Source organism: Styela clava, chromosome 4, assembly GCF_964204865.1.
Source record: "Styela clava chromosome 4, kaStyClav1.hap1.2, whole genome shotgun sequence".
NCBI lineage: Eukaryota > Metazoa > Chordata > Ascidiacea > Stolidobranchia > Styelidae > Styela > Styela clava.
The window spans coordinates 14,801,822-14,825,421 of NC_135253.1; the positions used below are offsets into that span (position 1 = coordinate 14,801,822).

Here is a 23,600-nt window from a genome sequence, read left to right on the forward strand (position 1 = left end):
TCTGAGTTAATATTAACTTGCCAAGCGTGCTGTATTCCAAACGCAATCAAAAATCTTTTTGATTCCACGTCTCTCGAATAAATATAGGGTTTTCATACTTAGTTTAATCATGTGAATGACTGCCCTCGTCCGCTTACCAGCGAACCACTCTCGTATAATTATGGACGCCTAGAATATTGTTACCCATCCCTAAAACTGAGGTTTCCTAATTAATAACCGTACACAGTTTTGTCATGAGAACCATGTATTCACAGTGCTTATGATGAAAATAGAAACAAAAAAGCGCATGAAAAGACAAATCAAGCATAAAATACTGGCATATATGCTCATATATATTCTCCAGCATTCATTTCGACATAACCAAAAAAATTAGAAAATACCAATACAAAGTGTGAAATTGAATCTAATTGAAACATTCTGAGATTCACCATATTTGAAACAATTGAAGGCATACACTACATGATTTCGTATTTCACTCTTCCAACACTGGCAATTTTTAGGGAAAGAGTGCAAAACTGATCGTAAATTTACACCATTGCAATGACAATGGACTGAAAAATATTCACATTACTACACACTACTTACAAACACTTCCTGAAATGATTATAAATTTTGTGTTGTCAAAGTAAAGAAGAGCATCAATTGGAACTTCCAAGAGTAAATTGTACCGTCTATACCCACATACTCGAATAGGTGAGAAATAAATCAGACATGACAATTTGTTAATACTAAAGTATAAAAGTCATTCACTGTATGGGCTATATAGTGCCAATCATAACAGAAGTATATATTTAATAGGTTACCCGGTACCTTCTGTTTCCGAGGAGCTTGAACACGATATATACGTATGCGAAGCACTCGAAGTATTCACATCTTGTCAACAAGATATTAAAGCAGAAAATACGAAACACTCAACAGTGAAAGCAATTGGAGTAAAAGAAACAATAAAAATTTCCGCACCAACTTTTTCAATCACAATTATAGCATGATGTTGAAAGATGTATTTGGACAAGTGACAATCTGCGTCAAAAATTCAACAAAAAACAAAGTTTGTGAATAAAGTATGATACAGTAATTGTGTATTTCTGATGACAGTGTGCATTGAGCACTTCAATGTTAGCACAGTGCATAGCACAGAACAAATAATTGTGAATTAAAAAAAGCATAAAATTACAAATATTGGTTTTTGCTTTTCAACACACAATTTCTGATACACAGAATCAGATGTAATAAGAACAAATAAAAATTATAATGACATAGGTAAATTCACACTTTTATAGTTGGAATAACACTGAAAGCTCATTGCTACTGTACTGCTTAAACATTGGCGATGGGTTGTCCAACTTAGATGGATAAATCACGCCCATCAAGTTTTGAAATTCTTCATGTTCCGCACGATATTAGTACATAGCGAACTCCATTGCATCGTTACTGGCATGCTCCAGTCTTTCAGCTGAGTTTGACATATTTTCCGCGACCGAAAGTATATTTTTTCCGAATTCGAGTGATTTTCTGTAAGGTGGTGAATCGTACGACCATGAAAACTGTTTGTCTACAAATTTGTCCATTACTGCAATGGGTATCGCGCTCGAAAACATATTTTGTACCGGAGATGCCCTGAAAGCAAATTGTTCCGCTTGTTCGGGGTTTTGATAATTTAATATTTCTTGGGCTGATAGTCCAGAGGGTACAGCTGCCTCGTTGGCAAACAAGCCTTCAGTAAGCTCAGGGGCATGAACAGCAGTTGCATATTTTATGCCCTGGTGTCCCCAGTAAGCCAACCATTCTTGATCAGTGTTTTGTGGATTCATTGGCATATTTTGTGAGTGTCCAAATGCACCTGGGTTGTCAATTCGCAATTGTTCAAGTTCTGGAAGAGGAAGTTGATAACCAGGCATATGTTGTTGGTGTGTTGCCGCAACTTTTAATCTTCTTTGTAACCTAAAATTGGGGTAATAAAAGATGAAAATGGAAAAATAACAATCAGAAGATAAGACAATCACATGTAAGCTAAATAGCTTGAAAGTTATTCATTGCCAATGTTTAACTTACCTTCTTTGTTGCAATACTTGAGCCAGACTATGGTGTTGACCTGCCCCGAATGGATGATTTGTAGATGGTGTGATAGGTAGGCTCTGTTGTCTGATAGGTTTTGTCATTGTTTCTCTCTGTTGTTGTTGTTGAGCAGCAGCAGCTTTAGATGACAAGACTTCATCTGATGCAACGGCCGCTGCTATTGATGACATTTCTGCTTCATTCAAACCTATACCAGACTTAATAATATTGAGTTGATGCCACATTGATGAAGCTGGATCTTGAATACCTGTTAAAAAATATTACAGCTTCACAAACAGAAAATAAAAATTAGCTTGGTATTTCACTTAGATGAAAATTACATATCCTAGAGAGGAAAGTAGGCAGCCATGGATTTTCAACATGCAACCAACCACACCTCTTCCAGCTACCAGTTATGCTAGCCATGGAAGGGTAAATAATGATAACTTATTCATTTACGGGAAACAAGGTGCACTGTCAAACATTGCTTAGATTGGGTTTTTTTTCATACATAAGACGCACCAGGCAAAAGGCACAACTGGAACTGGTTTTCATTGTAGGCCAGAAAGCGCAATCTGATCTATACATTAGGTGAGGTACTTTATGAGGCACACAATAAATTTCTGAGAAAAAGTATTTGAGCGCCTCCTAGTCAGTAAAATACGGTACTCAAAATTTTTTTAAGCAATGACCTGTGAATAGAATATTTCTAATTCTAACCTTCATTCAAATTCACACCCTGGACTGATCTCCAAGATGACCACTGGTACTTTGCATTATTTTCAGGTATTTGGATAAAACCTGGTCTTTCAATATCACTGTCTTGTATCTGTGGATTTAGTGGTTGTTGGCTTACATAGGATTGGTTGGCATTGGTTTGTATGCATACATCTTGTGCTTCGTGTTGCTGAGGTAATGTAGCATTCCTAAAAAAATAATAATTTTATCCTCACTTAAATTCAATAAGCAATAGCAACTGAAATATATCTTCTGAAAATAATGAAAAACAAGCATTTTGTTAAGATATAGTAGTAATCTATGAAATACGCAATGGAGCTGTCATCCCGGGAATATATTTCTTTGTTATTAAAAAAAAAAACTATATGACATGCTTATATGCCTTTTGCTCAGAACAAGGCTTTGTGCAATCTGTGTAAAATTTGAAGTTTTGTTTATTTTAGAGCTTGTTCCTATAAACTTTAATTTGTGCAAAATATTTTTTAAAAGCTAAAGATTTTATGATAATAAGATGGCGTTCCAGAAGTGTGTGTACCAATATGGAGGTAAGTAATTTTGTTTGCCTACTTTACATCAAGTTTTGTAAAGGGACTGAAGCCTATGGACAGTGGGTATATTCACCTGGCTAACACATACAGTACCCGAACTCATAATAAATACTAAAATAAGGAAATTATGGCCTAACCATAACCTGGTACACATACTACGGGAGTACCGATAAGATATTGAAGAAGAATCTGATGAAAATGGCTAAATACACATTTTTTCTTTGCATAGCGAAGATATTATTAATAGTAAAGCAGCAATATCAATAAAAGCAGGAATTGCAAAGGTCATCAAAATTCATTCAAAATATGTCACACAACCAGTCAAATGCCAGCTGATAGCAATGTCAATAATAATGCACCTGATTTGAATGTGCTGAGCCTGTAAACTTCGTCTTCTTGCAAAACTCTGGTTATTATTATAAGGTTGATATGAAATATTGCTTCCACTTCCAACTGGTGTTGTACTTGGTGATGATTGAAGTTGTGGTGAAGTCTGACCTTCTGCACTATTTGTTCGGTTGACAGGTCTCTAGAGAATGGAAAATTGTAATCAATTTTTGACGCACTGGATTACTTACTTATTCATATTTTTGTCTGAAAATTGTTTTAAACAACATTGAAAAAACGATACTTCCGTATTATCTGTACCAGATTAGGGTTAGGCCATAATTTTATTCAGATTTTCCTTATTTTAGTTTTATTAAGAGTTCGGAGAGTGTCTGTGTTAGCCAAGTGAATACACCCCCTAACCATAGTAATCAGTCCCTGTACACAACTTGATATTGGTACACGTACACAATAATACTGTTAAAAAAATAGTAAATACTCACAGGAACTTGGAGGTAATGATGGGTTTTCGTTGAATTTCCTTCTGTTTGCCATGATTCTTCTGAATCTTCCTGTGAAAAACAAAGTGAAAAATCCTTCATAAGAATGTTGAATGAAACAAGTAACATTCACAATAATAAATAGAAACATACCACTGTCATTTCAGGTACAGCCTTAGCACGAGCTAACTTTTGCAAATGTTCTTTCAACATATTATCACCGAGTAATAGCAAGCCGTCGCTTGCCCGTCTGCCTTCCCTGAACCCTGTGAAACAAAACATTGTTAATTGGGTATTTTTGGTCACTACCAATATCATCAATTTAGTCCATGTCGTTATTATAAATAAATTATGCTAAAACACACATTAAATAATTTTGAACATTTCCAGATTATAAGTACCATTGAAATCATTCAAAATTAGCCATGAGCTAACTGCTAACTCATTTCTTACTTCTATGGGTTTTTGAAATCAGGGTGCCCATATTTTCAAATTGAATACAAATACTGACAACATAACAATATTATCAATCAAAAAAATATCAAACATGCATACACTATAAATACACTAACCTATAGGTGAAGAATCCATCTTTTGTCTTTGTTTCATAATGAAAGCCGCCTTTGCCTCAACATTGTTCTGTTCCTCTTCAAAATCTTCTCTGTTGGCTTGATCAATTTGCAAGCTTGGTGGGAGAGGTGGCATACCAGACCTGCGTCGATATTGCAAACCAGGTCTTTCCTCCACTTCATTTTGACCAAAATTTAATTCAGGTGGTGTAGGTAAATTTTTGCATGGTAGTAATAGATTTCTTCTTCTATGGTTGTCTGAGAACCCAACTTTCATTTGTTTGCATCGACATGCAGGACTAAATTTAAATAAACAAATATTATTCTGCTGATATATTGATACAGTCAGTATATTGATTCTCACAGTATACATAAAACAATTTTTCTATGTTGTATCATCAAATATATTCATTTCACGTTTGAAACTTACTTATTACATGTATTTTCCTCACTGCTTTGAATACATGCTGTAACATCATTTTGACAATGAGTTAGGTAATTTTGTGCTTCTGCTGCATACCCCTGTAATAATGAATTTCAATTAAAAAAATTCATTTTAGAATTTTTCAATCTGCTGTGTCAACTTTTAATGATCAAATACAGTTACTAAAGAGATTTGCCTATGAAATATTTTAGTTAAAATGCTTTTGAAATTATTCAATACATACACACACCTGTTATGTATGGTTCAAATTAAAATCAAATCCAAGTAATCATGGATGATATTTTGAAAATAGAGGCAAGCTAAATGTAAAATATTCTATTAGGAATGTCATATTACCACATAGTTACACAGAAATTGTTTCTTACATATGATGTCATTTCATCTCCGGATTTACTGAGTTTGGCAGTGCTTGTATGTGGAGATATTTGTAGCGGTACTTCATTTCCTGAAGTCATTCCAGCTCGTAACATTTGCATCTGACTTGGACTTGGTACCATGAGAGTGTGTCGTCTTTGGTTTAAATTGTAACCTCCCTAAAATTTTTAAACAAATTATATTTAGGAAATTTATTTTTACCTTAATTAGATGAATTATTACCATAAAAAGAAAGCAATTCCCAAATATATGAACACGCAGGCCAAAACAAGGAAGCATCAAATCTATTACTGTACCGGTAGTCAGACCATCAGATCGCTGAGATGCAATCACAGAACCACGGCACAGTGCAAAATTTTTAATTTTAATCACACAACCAAAATTCAAAAGGTAAAACGGATTCCATAGAGGCCACAGAAATTTTTAAATAAACAAAACTAAAAGCTTTTTAGCAACAACAGCATTCTTTAACCACTGAAAACTTCGAAGCAATTAGTCCAGTAGTTGAAGAGAAAGCGATTTTTTCACAAGAACAAGAAGAACAACAAAACGATCGATAAGTCCACTTTATTTCCAATAATTATCAATAACTGGCAAAAAATTTTACAGAAATAATACATAGTGTTGCATGCATTAGTGCCCACATCAAAACAGACCTCAACTGAAATTGAAAAAAAAACACCAAATGAAAAGATCACAGGGTGTTTTTTCGTCAAAACCAACCTACCAAATTAGTTTCTCCCATTTCCACATTGTTATGTCTATAATTGGCAGATGTATATGGTGTGTTCGGTGAACTGCTATTGGGTATTGATGAATTATCTTCATTTTGGCACTGCACATAAGATGGATTGAGAGGTGAACTATAATTGGCTGCATTTTTAATTTGCAATTGTTCTTTTTCTTCATACATTGACATTCTGATTTGTGGTAATGGTGGTGAAGAGTAGCGAATTGGTGCAGCAAGCGATCGCTGAACAGTAGGTAGACCTAAAATTAGGATTCCAAATGATACAGTTAAAAAAAATTTCCTATAAAATGAACATTCACAACATATCAACATCTAAAAATATAAGATATTTTGAAAACAATTATCAATACTTGTATGCTTGCATGAATGTATTTCTGCAACCATTTTATTAATGGCCTATATTGAAAAACGATGACAAAAAAATAATTGCATCTGCGTGTACACTATAGTAATTGGCTATTAGTGAAAATAACAGTTAACAATAGCAAAAGAAAGTTGAAATTATCCAATTAGCATACAATCCACAATGCCTGGGCAGAACAACTTGTTTATATATTATCAAGGTGATGTGTGAAAGGGCAACAAATAAGACATAGCAGATCAAAATATTCCTAATTTTTCCATATTTTCAGTTTTCTAGACTGTATCTTTTTAATCATTTTCAGCCAAGTGCTGTCTGCTGGAACAACCCCACATTTATGCTTATTGGTGAAATTTCCAAATTACATAAATGTATTCTGCTACTGACCTGTTGTCATGTCATCAAATTGCATGTCTGAAACAGCTGTTGTTTTGTCTTGCATCATTGTATTAAATTCGGTATGGGCTGACAGTGAAGGGCCTGCATGTGTTATCTGACAATACATTGATAATTGGTATTATGTAATACAAGTGAAAATGCATAATCATTTTAGGCTATTGATCATTCAGTGGGTAATTATGGCCGGACGTCTAATTAAAATTATAATTTATACGCAATTATTGCATTGAATTGATTTTTTTTAAATGTCTCTATGATAATACATAAAATTTTTGACATAGGAAAGGATTTACATAATTATCCCGGGTGAGAGGAAAGTCGATAAGATTGCTCAAACGTATGGCAAACCAAGGCCTCTCGTCCGGTTACCATTTCATGTCGGGTATGGGATTAGTTACCGGTAGGTATTTGTTTTCATATACAATGCCTACACATTTTGTTTGGTTTTGCTTGATGGATGTTTATTTAAAAATTCAAAGATCAACTAGTTGCCATGACAACATAGCAACATGCAAGTACTGCGAATGAGCAAAAAATGGGGGTAAAGGTATTGAAGAATTTTGTGGGTTCTATGGTTTAGTGGGTGCAGCCCATGCCTACCACCTCACCCAGGTTTTTATAGGGGAGGGAATGCCAAACCAAAAATATTCTGGTCGACAAAAAAATATAGTCGCTTCTACAAAAGTGACTATTGTGACTTCTTATACAAAACGTTCAGAGGTAAATGTGTATAAATAAGTAATAAGTATTTGAATGCATATTCAGTAATTGAATTATTATTTCTATATAAAGTCGATAAAGACTTGTCATATGACTAATTTTGATGAATTGTTTTTCGAATAAAAATAAAAATTTTTATTCCATTCCATCAGATGACTTATCGCTTGCATGCAAAATCCATTGTCTGAAATTACATGGTTATAAAAAATGCATGACTATGACGCAAGAGAAGCCAGACGTAATATAAACAAATGGGCTTTTATCCTTAAGTACATTTCATTTAAAAGGCATACCAATTATTTTATTCCAAGTATTGTGAGAAAAAATGTTTATTTAGAACTATTTGCGCATTGAACATATTGGCCAATTTTGTGATGCGTACGTATTGCCAATATTGAAAACAAACACGTCATCTTGGTTTAATCTTCAACTTTATTATCAATTTTATTATTGAATCTAATTAAATATTCACTGAATTCAATGGTCCTACATAACGAAAAATTGTATTTGATATAGGATTCATTCTTTCACTAGATATTTATTTTAGTACACTCAAAAATCATAATAAGGTTCAAGGTCCTATGTACCTTGGATCTCAACGACTAAAATTTTTCTGATTTGATACAGTTTAATCATTCATCTTACTATGGATGGAGTGCTGGCATTAGACTTATTACTGTCAGTTATGTTTGCGCAAAAAATAAATGCAATCAGTTTGCATTTGTGTCACCGAATGGTAAGTAACAAAAGATTTGATTAAATCATTAAATGAAGCAAAAATTAACAGTGTCAACAGTGTCTAACTTTATAATACTATTACTAAATATTATGCACCTAACTAATCTAACTTGGCATCAGAAACTGATAAACAAAAGCTTCCTATAATGGTTTGCAAAATGACTCAATTTAAACATTCTAGAATCTAGATAGTTTTTATTTGTCTCACTCTTCAACTATCGGGAATATCTTTCCAAATATAAGAAGTGCTTATTCCATTCAATATCATTCTTAAATTTGGGTTATTGTTTCCCTTCTATTTTCAATTTAAATAATGGATAACCAAGAATAAAATTGAAAGCATATTATAACAAATCAGAATTTGGCTATTGCTTTCACAGTATTCTGTATCACAGTGGCTTCAGTTGTTTCATGAATAATATAAATACCAAAACAGATAGAATGGGATTTTCATATTTATCCCGGGGCAGAAGAAAGTTGATAATCATGATTGCTCATAGAGCGTACCACGGCCTCTTGTCCAGTTACAAGTCCACGTAGAGTATGGAATTAGTCAGCCAGTAATTTTTTTCAGATGCTTGTCCTTTACTATTGATATTTTTCAAATGGTTGGACTCTACTATTTACACTGTATTGAAATGCTATTCAACACTGTATATTTATGTTACGTATTTTCTGACTTGGTGGAAAATAAATTACTGACTGAATCAAGATTTATCCACACCTTTGAAGTCATTTTATTTTAACTTTCATATTCAATTTCTTAATATTTGCAATTCCACTTTCGATGAACTGGTAAAAATCTTATTCTAGCAAAATTCATACTTACATTTACTCCCAATCAGAAGTGTATACTAACAATTATGATAAAAAAAAATTCATCTTATATTACAAAAATAAATGTATAACAGGTTTTTTGACATACCGATGAAAGTGCCTGGTCAGCAACATTTGAAGGTCGCCTGCGTCCTCCATCATAGGAAATTGATGAATCAAGTGGAAAACTTGTCCTATGTAATTTCAATCGGTCCGCCAGCAGATGATATATTGCAAATAAGTGATCATAAGCTGACATGTTTAATGACTGTAAAATATTGCATCCAAATTTACACTATGAATTATTAAAGAAGATTGAAAATGTTTTCATAAGAATCTTATATTAGAATAGTTATAACTAGAAGTACACAGTTATAATTCTGGTGTATATGATACTGATATTACTAAGAGCTCAAGTTTTTTTTTTTACCTCAAGTGCCTTTTGTCTGTTTATTCCGAGTCCATGCATAATTTTTAGGACATGTTCATTATATTCTGATAATTTTCCTCTTCTGGGTAACTGAGGTGAACTTTTTGTTTGTGCTAAAACAATTATTGGATTCTGAAAAAAATATATAAATAATAAGATACAAGTGCCAAAGCTACTAAACGTAGCTTAAACGTAATATTATAATCTTCTTAATACTGTTATTACTGTAAATTTAAAAAATCTGCTTTCTAAACAGTTATTCGAATATAGTGTTGTGGTTGGTTTATTACCATAAGCCCACCAGGAAACAATTACTTTGTTTAGTCTTTCTTAAAATATCGCGTCCATGCTATTTTTATACCGCTGATTAATTATAAAAACAAGAAAAGGTATCAAAATATTTTTCTTACATGTGCCTGCATCCATTTGTGTTTTTTAATTTGTGATATTGTAAGACGCTTCTTAGGATTTATTACCAACATTCGACGTACAAGATTTTCACAATCTAGATAGAATTTTTTACATAAAAGTTACTAAAAAAAAGAAATGATGTTAAATTTGTCACTATACAAAGCATAGATAAAAAATTGGGTAAATAAAAGCCAAAATTCATTTATGCTTGTGACAGCTATTAATATACAGATACACAATCTATATTTGAATGTACTTCAACAATAAATAAATTTGAATAATAAATATTAGATCAGATATACTTTTACATTACGATCAGAGTTTCCTTTAGCGTCAGAAAACTACACAAACTACGGTACATAAAAATCAAGAAAGTCACCTTGACTCATCCAGTATGGAATTCTAAAACGACCTCCCAAAACTCGATCTTTCAAATTTGCAAGATTTGAACCGTCAAATGGAAAAGTTCCGCAAACTAAAACATACAGAACAACTCCCAGACTCTGTAAATAACAAGAACAAGGTTCGACATTGAATTCAAAAATAGGCATTAAATTCACAAGAGACAAGAATATATTTATTTACTTTCAATTTTATTGGTTCTCAGTAGGGCTGGAAATGGTTAACCGGTTACGATTTATTTTAGCCGTTAACTGACAACTGACTTTATAATCTTTATCATCTTTATAATGTACAATTCTTTCAAAAATGATTACGTCATCACAAATTTATCTCCTGTGGCGTTTAATTCAAAAGAATATTGCTAACTGTATTGGTGAGGACCTAAACGTGAAAAATAATTGAAGTACCAAGATTGCTGATTATGAAAATTTGACAATAATTAATTATGAATCAGTTTTCGGTCAAAATATATTGTTCACGATTTTATTTCAAAATCTGTATCGTATATTTAATGTCAACCAATAAGTGCGTAGTTGATGCTGTTTTTCTTTATAAATCTCAAAGTAGAATTTGCACATTGAACACTGAAAATTTGTCACATAAATGACATTTCATAATGAAATCGGGTTCTACTTAAAATACTTCCATATGTCCTACCCACGCTACCTATATCTTGCAGCAGAGCGATCACGAAACTATCTCGATTAGTGAATAATTTTGAGCAATATCGGGATAAGGTCACACGAAATTGCTAAATTATTATGTGAAACGTCACGCTGCGGTTGACCGGTTAATTTTACCCGGTTAGCGGTTAAAGAGTTTCCCTGAAATTCCAAGCCCTAGTTCTCGGCTTTGCCCTAACAATTCCCTTGAATAGTCTCATTTTGAGGTCAAGAATATATTTTATTCTTGTATGTTGCTTTTCTCTTTAAATATTTGAAGGCCCACAACTTGCCTTTAACTGAGCTCGCACAAAATATCATGTAAAATAGAGTAGTACAGCAGTTCCCAAACGGGGGCTTGTAGGGGACCATAGAGTAGTTGGAGGTGGGCCACATTGATAAGCACAAAACTAATTTTACTTTTCTTTTGACAAGAATACCCATCCTTCCTAGTTTTATTGCTTGATAAGATTTATTCACAGAGTTTTTCCCTTCATTGTGCATGTTTTGTTTAAACATAATGGGATTTGTATTCTACCACTAAAAATAACACTATAAATAGCACTAGAATTATAAAAAGGGCGCCATGCGTGCAAAAGCTTATGGGAGAGGAGATAAAACTACATGTGATAAATCTCTTTCTATCATTCGTCAAATTTTTCATCATTTAAACATCAACATTATAGCCAGGTCAATTTGAGACAGCATTCTAAACAATATTCATACCCAAACATCCAAGTGTGGTCCTTCGTATACTTTTCCTTCAAAAACCTCAGGTGCTGCATAGGGTGGACTTCCACACCATGTACTCAACATATTGCCAGATTGATAAAAATTGCTGAAACCAAAATCTGAAAAAATTTTTAGAAGTTTAAATTCTCTTATTTGATTTATTCTCAATTCAATTGTGAGTGTTTGATATCATGAAAGTTTTTCTTTAGTGTGCGAAAATTTAACAATAATAAAATTGACTTTCCACTTGTATACAGGTATTTCTCATATTAAACTATTTTAAGAAAATCTATATATAGGCCTACCTGACAATGACTCTTATTTATTCAAAAATAGAAATATTCTAAATTTGTAATCTCTTATCATGAATTGTATAAACATTTCAAATTTAACTTACAATACAAATCTAAATTTAGAGGCAGAGTTATGTCTACTGTTTCTGTGGTATTTTAGGAGTCAAAAGTTGCAATATATCAAATAGATATAGGAATCGAAAGTTTTTTTCGTATCCTATGTTACAGTCCCAGTACTAGAATCATTGACTATATCATATTCCTATGGTATCAATAGCTTAACAATAGACTGGAAGACTTTTCGAGCCATAATATATTTTTTGTTTGAAATGGACATTGATACTTACCAGCTAACTTAACATTGTTGTTCGAATCGAGTAATAAATTTTCTGCCTGAAATAATAAGGAATTTAACATGTCATTAGAATCATTATTTTTTTAGTAAACAAGATATTTTTGTAATGCCTTATTGCCAAGCAATGTTTCATAATTCCATTGATAAATTTGAAGACCATGAACAGTATGATTTCTGTGTTAATCAAATATATCCATTCATTGTATATCGAGGGTTTTAATACAAAACAGGCAAATGCTGAACTTTCGAAGATTAGATGCTTTTAAACTGGTTTTCCAATTAAAGTTTGATGCGATATTTATCAAAGAATTTCAATTTAAAATTGGATGAAAATGTCAATAAAATATCAAAGTCAAATGTCAAAATAAATGATAATTTATTCATTTTTTCGTTTCATCTCTTTGGACTAAAGCACACGATATGTGGAGAAAAACAGCAAAGACAATCCGTATAATGGCATCACTGCAAAAAATATGGTATAATCGTGTTCGTATAGATTTATTGCAAGGACCCAATCATTTTAATGTACTCGCCAATGTTTAAAATTTAAAAAGACAGTGAACATTGTTGTTCATCAATGAGTTCTCAAACTGAATGAAAGGTCACGATAAAATAATCTCGGCTAACGTCAATGGTGACCTTAGTATCGTGCAAATGAACGTGTGTATCAATCAAAATATATGAGTCAGTAAACAATGTGTCTGGAGTCAAGTAATACTTTAAATTTTTGACATAATTGATTTCGAAATAAGGAGTTATTCAAGTATTTCCACATTAAATATTACGGTAGTTTATTCAAAACAAAAACTAAAGGTTAGAAAGACGTTTTATATAATTACTAAGTCAAATTTGTTTTTTAAATAAAAAACAAAACGAGGAAGAGATCATGTCCGATGAAATTTTTAATGAAATTCAGTAACTGTTAATTAGGACTATGCTGTACAATTAAGTGTATAATGTTATTATGCAAAACCCAAAATTTATAACAAATATTTACATATTCATTTGTTTTTCATTATATCGGAATTTTTGCCGAGAACGCTAAGCCTAAACAATGGATATAAGCGTTATTAAAATGACCAGAGAAATTTGGGCCATAAAAGGATCATAAAATTTTGATATATTTTGTGAATTTTTCAATGTTTTAAAATCCCCTCTTGGGTCATCAAAAATAATCAGCATGGCTTCATGAGACATCTGCCAATGTTTTATTTAATCAAGCTTATACATGTTATACTTTAGGTTTGGACATAATTCAATAATTGAACCTGCATGGAACTTATTGCTTGCTTAAAACTTAGTCACAATGAATTTTGATAAAACAATATATGATTTCAAGTTTTTGAGTTTGTAAATAATGTATAAATCCGAGTTTAACAATACCTACTTTCAAATCTCTGTGAACAACATTATTTTTATGACAGTATTCAACTGCTGTTAAAATTTGCCAAAACATTTTCTTTGCCTTTTCTTCAGGTAATCGACCTTGTTCAGTTATATAATCTAAATGAAGAATAAAGTTATTGTCAGTAAATAAATGAGCTAACAACATCAAAATAAACTTAAAATCAATGGAATGATGTCAACGCTATTTAGAATTACATTATTCAAGAGTTACTTTGACCAATACTTCTAAGTATTGGACCAGCATAGAAAAATAATTATTGAGATCAATATGTTACATAAAAAATAATAGTAAAATATAATGGTGTTGCATTGTGATTTCACTTTTTGTTTGGGGTGACTTTGAGTGAGGCTGGACACTAGCTTCTAATATGGCATGATTGAAAAAAATAAATTCTCAATAAACGATTTAAATGACAATCTCCATTCAATTAATTACTCCCACAGCATGCCATAACAAGTTTTATAAGTTCATCATCACTATATACGACCAAAGCAAACATACTCATTTATTGAAACTAAATTTATCAGAATTATGCATAGGTCACTCATAAACATAAATTATCTTAAATTTGTCAGCAAACATCTCTATTAACATTTGACAACTTACCAAATAGTTCACCATTTCTTGCATATTCACAAACAAGGTAAATTGTGGAAGATGTTTCCATTACCTGCAGAAAAAAATTGGTCATTTTTTATGTTAACTTATTCTTCAATAAATTATTCATTTATTCAAAAGTATATCGGAATGAATACCTCTGTGGATCGAAATGACACTTAAAAGTAAGATGATAACCCTATTTTGAATTGTGAAAGACCTATCTATCAATCCAAAAGTTGATACATTGCACAAAGCTGTATTTTGAAATATACATGAAAATACAGTGTCTAGTAAGCACATGTACATGTACATTAACCAAATGAAGGCGGCATCTATTTAGTTATCATGTTATACTTCACACTTGTACATGGCCAAATGCCTAATTTCCGACACAGTCAAGCCATATTTACCTGATAAAGCTTAATTATATGTTGATGATTGAGAAGTTTTAAAATCTGGATTTCTCTGTATATCTTCTTAAGATTTAATTGGTCGAGCCTCAATTTGTCGATGATTTTAATGGCAACCTGTATGAATGAAGACAAATCAGTCACTTGATAAAAATCTTTTGTTAAGGACATAATTAAATACCAAAGACTGATTTAATTACACATGTATGACCTGTTAAGGAGAAAACGATGTGTTCTTTCAAGGATCACAATTAATTGTTTAAGTGGCACAAGTTGTGAATATTGTCTACAATTCTAAACATCACATATAGTGCCATAATATTTTGTTAAATTATCAAATCGAAAATTTTGAAATATGACTCCCAATGTTGTCCATGTGTCAAAAAAATGTATTCATAACAGCTTCAAAATTTATTTTGAATTTGGGATTATTATACTGTTCATTATCTTGTTGTTTCGACAACTGAATACCAAAATGGGGATTTTTATAATTAAGGGATCAATATGTAATACTACTTCCAATTTTAGCAATATCAATTGAAATACGGTAATGTTGAGCCTATGCTCCTAATATAAGATTAGTATTTGTATGAAATAACTAAATCAATACATAAGCTCACTGTTATTGAGATTGTAATTTTAACTAGACCTATCTATACCAAATTTGTATAAATGGGTATGTCTGTGCATAATGATGAGAAGATATAATTCACTATGGTTTGTTGTATAACCACGCATTACTTAACAACAGAAGAAGCTTTGTTTTAAGTTATGCATAGACCATTTAGTCGTCATCTCTGTGAATGAGTAATATTATGGAAGTCGGTAAATGTCCATGTCATGCATCCATTCAGAAATTATTTTCATGTTTTTTTTTGGCATTAGATCGGTGTCAATCTGACAAAACGCACTTTGCCACATGTTTATGCGTCAGAATAATTCATTTCGATTTTCCCCTAAGCAAGTTTTGCGTAAAGCTTTTGCGTAATTACACACTTGAGCGATCGTTAAGTATTCGATATGACGCACGAGTATCTACGCTTCATTTAAATACCAGAGCTCGTGGTATACTAACCTCAAATTGTGGTATATATATATATATGTACTGGTAAACCCAACGCCTAGCCATTAAATTACTCATGGACCAGAAATTATTAATGTATTTGCCATTACACGACAAATATATATAGCTTTATGAAGGATTTAAATGACCGATAATTTTCACCAAATTTACGTGTATTTTCTAGTAGTGTATTTGAACGCGCCCTTTGGCCATCATCAGTTCCTCGTCGGTGGCCTCGTGGGTTGAATATTCACAAAGACGAGTGAATTAGGGAACGAAACAAGATCGCCCGGAACTATATCTGGACGTACATACGAACGTCATTTTTCAAGGGCAATGAATCACGTGGATCGTCATAGCCCTGTAGCCCCAATCATGGCGTGTCGAAGCTAAATCATTCACTTTGCCAGATATCATTTCTTGAAATATACAAAACTAAGTTTGTAATATTTCTTCGCTAAAATGAAAAACAAATTTAAAAGATACACCCATAACGATAATTTGAATTAACTACGAAAGTTTAAAACCGACTCCGTCACCGACGACGTAACTAACTCAATGACAATTTATATACATTACATGCTCGACTTCTAAACATTGCAGTTACATTCACAATAAAATTCATTTTCGGAGTTTTGCTTCCAACCCGACCGAGAAAGTTAAATTATAGGAAAAGGATTTGGATGGTTTTTTTGCTGTTCAGGAAAATTTAATTTTATATGTGAAGTACAACACAAGATTCACAACAAATTTGTGCGTCATTGTTAATATTACTTTTTTAGATTGTATTTAGAAATTTACAGCTGCTTTTTCGGGTACTCCCGTAGTACGTGTACCAGGTTAGAGTTAGGCCATAATTTTATTCCGATTTTCCTTAATTTAGTTCTATTACGAGTTCGGGACTGTCTGTTTTAGCCAAGTGAAAAATAGTTACCTCACATACTTCTTGAGCGCCTCTTTTTCGTAGCACGTCACCCACCCACACGCCCTACTTAATACACCATTGTACGATATTGACGGTTATCGTGTTTGTTTTGTTCATATTAATTCAGACGATAGAAACGATTTCATAGAAAAGTTTACGCAGACAAAAACCTCGTGTTGATTCAAACGACGAAGTAAACAATTGTTATTCTTTCCCAATTCTGAGAAAGGTTCAACAATTTACACCATATATCTTTTTCGTCTTGTGACAAATTTTCACGGTTATAACTTTAGAATTTGAAAACACCGGTAGAGATATTTTGTTTGGGTGTCAGGATAAGTGATTCAATGAGTATGTCATTCAAAATACAAACACCTTGATAAACTTCAAGCTAGTCCATTGGACTTTATACAAAGGAAATATATATAATATTTATCGTTTCAGAGTTCCGTGGTGACTACTGGACGAAAGTTACTAAAATTGGCGTCATCGTGCTCGTTGTTCGTGTCTGAGCGCATTTCCTGGCCGTCCAATTGACGTATTGCGCAAAGCAAAAGGTTTAGCGTGCTTGCGTTGTGAGCTAAATCTAGGATCCTGATAAATCTCGCGAAATCTTTCGAATAAACATGTTCCTATATAGTTCCGCCTTAATTTCTAAATGTATTACTCTTTGTTTCATAGTTTCTCTTTCTGGTGATCCCGGTAATGCCCATATAGAGTTTTGTACCAAGCAAACGAGGCTTTGCCAAACTTTTAACTCATTCTATTCACTTGAATTTTCTAGCTAAAAAGTCCTTACCTCCGTTTTCGTTATGCGATGTCTCGCCAACTTGACCACGGCAAAGTTTCCCCGTCCTATTGTCCGTAATATATCATAAAATCCCACTTTTATAGGGGTCCTTGTAGTTCGAATGGCGTGCTCTGCCATTACCATGCTTGCGAGGTTCACACGTTAACTTTTTGACTTCTATTGGTATATCATTGGATAAGGGTACATCATCACAATTCTCTCGGACGTCACTCGCAGAAGGCTGGTTATGTGGTTTTATTTCATGCGGAGCTTTGGGTTCTGCTTATCGATATAGCGTGATGCATTTATTAACAGGCAATAGCATCATTCAAATAATGTATGGGCCTCACGCTTCGCCCTTATCTGAAAATCATATATATATAATATTACTATGTTCAAACTAATTGAGACTAGCTGCCAAATAAATAAGTATTACTTATCTACCATATGCACGTCTACGTCATACGTTAAAGCCATATTATCGATAAAATGTTTGGCAAATATATTTCTATATTGATTCATCATACAGCTGATTTCCGCTCGACGGTATACTTATGATTATTCCATAAGTTGTATCATCATCAGGAACCGAAACCGTTCAGAAATGTCGCGAGATAATCAGCGATTATTACCACATGTCCTGGCCATTTGTCGGTCAGCACGATGGGGCGCAAAGTCTTGTGACTTTGGTCATTCATTTCAAACACAGAGTGAAAGACAGGTTTACTGCCACAACGAGAACATCACTAGTCAAATGTATGTATGTACTAGAAGTCGGGTTTATTTAAAATTTGTGCGCTCTATATGGAGTACCTGTCTTCTATAGTTCAATTTACCTAGTTCCTGGCATTTCACTTGTTTTCCAGACCTCCACAATTTTGAGTATTTTTTTACAATAAAGAAGAGACGCAACATAAATCCGACCAAGCGCTTGCATTTTTGTCTTCTACTACACACCTATACCACAAATACCTATCCTATACATGGGCTAACTATACATTAATCGTTCTAACAGATCAGATATGTTTAGTCAGTAAACGTTGTCTTTTCACTGCTTACTAATACACGACAAATGATGATTTGCTTTTGCTTTGTTGATAGTTTTATCTTACCTAAAAACATTGCGTAGTTCCGAAAGCCATCCAAATTCTAAAGGCAAAGTCGAAGTTGTATGCCAAAAGCGTCATATTGTGCGTGACGCATGTTCAGCCCTACGCAACCACGGTGCGTTCCACTTAACGGTTTATTCGCGCGGCTCAAGAGACACGATGGCTTATGGGAAGGTAAACAATAACTTATAGCTGAAGGCGAAATCGGAACTGTTACCTCTGAGGCCAAATGAACTGTGCGTACTTCAAACCGCTGTCACGTGACGTCTCGTATTTCTAAGCCTCGCGGGAGACCAATGTCGTGCGTCATCCGAATCACAGTTGTAACTCCATGACGTAGGTTTGAATAAAACTTGTTTACTTTGGTATGCGCCGTTTCAACACAGTCACACCATATCAAAAGCCGCTGCCAAGCGCGAAATAGTGATGCATAACTTTATCGAGATAGACCTTTAGTACGGTTCATACTGGATTAAAAAATTTCGAGGTATACCAGAGTTGTTTAATTGGCAAAATTTGCCATCCAAATAAACAGCATTCCGCAGGTGGTAACAGACATGCACATACTAACAAGGGAGTAGCTATCGAGATAGACTATTAGTACGGTTCATAGTAAATTAAATAAATTCGAGTATTACCAGAATTGTTTAAATGGCGAAATTTTGTCTTCTAGTCATACTAAATTAAAAAAAATCGAGTAATACCAGAATTGTTTCATTGGCGAAATTTTGTCTTCAAAACAAACAGCATATTGCATGTGATAACGGACATGCACATACAAACAAAAGAATAGCCTCTTTTTATCGATCTAATATCACTATCCAATATGAGAAATACGCCTCGCTCCGCGATATGTGAGAGTGGGTTTCCAAATTGTTATAGTACTCTTGGTATGTTAAAGGGAATTGAATCCATCAGAACATACGTGAACCTGACACCGAAGTAAAGAGTGATCCAGGAGGCTGTTTGAAAAGTCACAAAAGCGGTGGGAAGTTTGAAAGTACATCGGCATAAGGCACGAAATCCATTGTGCGATTTATTTAAATCAATATTCATTCGGAATAGTGTGGTGCAGTTTCGAAGATATTACGCAACCACAGTTTCGGTTTTATTTTTCCTCGCTTTGAAAAAACAAGGTTTAATCTTAAATCTATCAGCTGTGTTATATCAATTTGCGCTATAATGTTACAGAAGCTCCTACATGTAAACAATTTACTGCATTACTTACAAGGACGAAAATTTCGAAGGATCGATGATCCGGTGGCGTGGACCCTTGCATTGCATTATTTTGCCTCTTCAATTTTAGCCTGCCTAATTTCGCACACTAGACGAAAAATAGACATTAAGGATTACCAAACGCGCTTCGCTCTCTGGTGTATACTAGGAAAGCGTACGGAATTACCATAATGTGTTGGTTGATTGATTTTTACGTAACCTGAGAATAATGCTTGCTCGCTGCGAGGTAATAATATACATGTATTTCTACATGTAATAATATAAGCGATTGACGCAAATATGGTTGAAAGAGAAATCACGACGGATCTTGTTTTGAAAGAGTTATTTAATACATAAACCACGACATACTGTCTAACTGCTGGTGTGCATGGGCATGCCATACTGAATAATGACAAGACTGTTATCTATATGCTGTTTATGCCGCTCCATGTACGTCATAGCTGTCGTAAACACACCGACGGGAGTGATCGCTATCTCAATCATCACTGTCGCTGAGGTATTATAATTATGTAATAATAATAACAATAAGGTCCTAGAAAAGCAGGATCGATGAAGTGTTTTCGAGGATATGCCTGACAAGAAAAACAACTTATGATAAATTCCATTACATCAAATCTAGAAATCAAATCAAATCCATTATATCGAATCAACATTTGTAAAACCCAGTACGTACAAAGGCTTCAATTTCCCCCTATGGCCTATAACATGCAGGATTTGGAAAATCAACGTTGAAAAATTTAAATCTGACCTCAAATGAATGAGTCATATTATTACGGATAGGATAGCGAAATCGCAATGACAATTTTCTGCTCATTCATAAGTATTCGCTCAAATTACGTGAAGCGAGTTCACTAACATGCTTTGACGCCATACAGTTATCGCTCGTGTTTGGTAAAGATTTTAAAGAGACGACGATATAAAAAATGCAAAGTATCGCCGAAACGTTTCAATCTCGAGTCCGCACGTAACAGTGGATTTTTTATATACTGGAGTAACTACCGCATAAACTTACGCGAGAAATGTTACGCAAGACGAAATTTGTTCCGTGAATATGCATAGTATTTTGGGGTCGAAAAACGCAGTTGCAGCAATTACATCTTCTTAAATTCACATTGACATGAGACGAAAATGCCACACAACAAACGCTTTTAGGGTAAGAATCTGCGCTTAATTATTGGTCAAAGGAGCAAAGTTGCGCCAATTTGAATAAAATTTCTGATTTACTTTTTCCCAGTGTGTACATTTGTAACAACACCCACAAAAGAGTAAATTAGAACGTAAATATACAAATACATAGCAAAATAAGAGTTCAATTAGGCGTTAGATAGCTGGAACATAAAGGCTAATTGTTCGTTTGGAATACTAATAAGTAACTTTAAAAAGCTTCAGCCGTTACAAGCAATTTTACCCATTGTTATGTGTGGTACCCACCGTACCCCACAATAAGATGGAATCCAGTACAAAAATTTGAAATATATTTTTCAAATCTTCACGAAACTGTTCTCTTAGCATTCCTATAAACTAATATACTGGTCTCTATCTTTGGTATGCCTCTTTAGGCCTACCTCTTACTGTACTACTCTTCTACTGGGCATATACACGACGTAACAAACACTCCGAGGCATTCGTCGGACGTAAAAATCGATCGTTCGAGCGCACAGCGCCTTACAGATCCATCACGTTACTCGATCTGCGGGAGAAACGGCCGCAATGTCTTCAATAAATAAACAAACAAAAGCGATCGATTTAACGACCAGGCTACATTTCTTATTGGTGGTGCCCAGATTGATTGTTTTTCAAATAAATGAAAACTCCCAGAACTTGGATCAACTCAGTATTTTTCTCGTCAAATAAACCAACCATACAAACTGGCAAAAGAACTTTATGATTCATCGGAGAATTATTTTCGAGGTTTACACAGAATCAAAACTAAATAACGAGCATCGAAAAGCAGGTTGGAAATGCGGTCGAAAAGTTGTCCATACAAGTTTCCAAAACATTGCCTTCGATATTTTTGCTTAGCTCAAACTGATCATACGAAACAAGATCCAGGCCCAAGCTTTTGACTAAAATTAATAGTGTATACATTTACTGATGGAGGAGTGGCGCGTGTAGATATATAAACAAGGGGGGCGATGCTCAAATATATGCCCACGAAATAGTACGGGTAATTTTGATGACGTCATCGCACCCAAAAAACGAATTCCATAGAGGCCACAGAACTTTTGAAATAAATAAAATAGCATTCTAGCGATAAGTAAAATCTTCAACCACTGAAAACCACTCAACCACTGAAAACAACTTCAACGTGAATTTGAATACCAACTGATCTGAGTCACTTCTGTATTATCATATCAGGCACCGCAGCCTACCGTTCCCCATAAAAAACTTCCCACTTTCGCTAAGCACGAGATTCACCGACGTTCGCTGAGCACGAAATCCGCTGATATGCGTTCGCGGAACCGCCATAAGGTGCCGAAAGTTTGATGACGTCATAGCACACAAAACGTATCCTATATACCTCGAAGAAATTTTTGTAATAAATAAAAGTAATAGCCTTAAATAACGAAAAATACAATCTTTAATCACTGAAAATGTCAAAGCTGTTTGACCACTAATTAAAAAAAATTAAAAGCGATGGTTCCATAACAATGGGAAGAAATATATTCTAACATAAAAAACAAGACCAACAACAACATAATAAAAAAAACGATTCATAGGTCCACTCCGTGTCCAATATCAAAACTTTCCATAGGTCTATTTCGCGTGCTTAGTGCCGGTCTGCACCAACTCAAAAGAACGGAAGGACCGCAGCAAACAATTAGTAATGGGCCTATGGTTCGCAGGCCACAAGCCATCGTCATTGCAAGATGAAATAAAAGCAACTATAATGTATTTATATCTTTAAATTTTTGTCCAAGTGACATATTTTCTATCAGTGAGATTAGAGCGCTGTTGTTTGTGCTTAATACCGAGAAGGTTTGGTCACATATGTAAGTTCCCCCGAACAGGCTGAATATTTGCCTTACCAACACCAGTAGGTTTTCAAAATTCTGCTTTTGCAAACACTTGTGAATAACAAACTGTTCTCTTTGTGCTTTTTTTATATGCAGCTAAGCTTTCAAATCAATGATTTTCAGACTTTCTCTGGATCTATTGAAAATGCATTTTCGATTACTTTCAGCTGCAATTTTTCTCCACTCGAGAAATAAAGTCTGGTGTCAAATTCTTCAGTGAGCTATTTGATTTGTTGAGTATATTGAATTCCAGCGTCTGGATGTCTTATTCAAGAAGTAGCCTACGTTCCGATCAACCGATTGGAGAATGTACTAGTATCCCTCTTAAAAGTTAACTTGAAAAGTCTAAGCACAGCCTTGAACCCGTTTACCGCGACAACAAGGTCTCAAGTGAGGAAATATAAACATAGTCAAA

General features: G+C 33.8%; 1 protein-coding gene across 2 annotated transcripts; it reads right to left on the reverse strand.

Annotated features, from left to right (window-relative positions):
- Positions 1 to 226: 226 nt before the first annotated feature.
- Positions 227 to 19,086, reverse strand: LOC120325930 (uncharacterized). Of its 2 annotated transcripts, XM_039392111.2 has the most exons (22): positions 18,936 to 19,086; positions 17,833 to 18,186; positions 15,046 to 15,162; positions 14,642 to 14,705; positions 14,015 to 14,130; positions 12,620 to 12,665; positions 11,974 to 12,098; positions 10,563 to 10,686; positions 10,183 to 10,277; positions 9,773 to 9,904; positions 9,452 to 9,610; positions 7,057 to 7,162; positions 6,285 to 6,547; positions 5,548 to 5,715; positions 5,168 to 5,259; positions 4,741 to 5,036; positions 4,322 to 4,434; positions 4,172 to 4,240; positions 3,701 to 3,870; positions 2,776 to 2,981; positions 2,053 to 2,323; positions 227 to 1,941 (listed from the first exon to the last, which is right to left on the reverse strand). In XM_039392111.2, exons 2-22 carry the CDS (start codon positions 17,965 to 17,967, stop codon positions 1,401 to 1,403), a joined length of 3,408 nt encoding a protein of 1,135 aa, XP_039248045.2. In that variant the 5' UTR covers positions 17,968 to 18,186; positions 18,936 to 19,086; the 3' UTR covers positions 227 to 1,400. The 2 variants fall into 2 exon arrangements, with proteins under 2 accessions (XP_039248045.2, XP_039248046.2); XM_039392112.2 differs by lacking the exon at positions 17,833 to 18,186 and having other exon boundaries at positions 18,936 to 18,959.
- Positions 19,087 to 23,600: the final 4,514 nt, after the last annotated feature.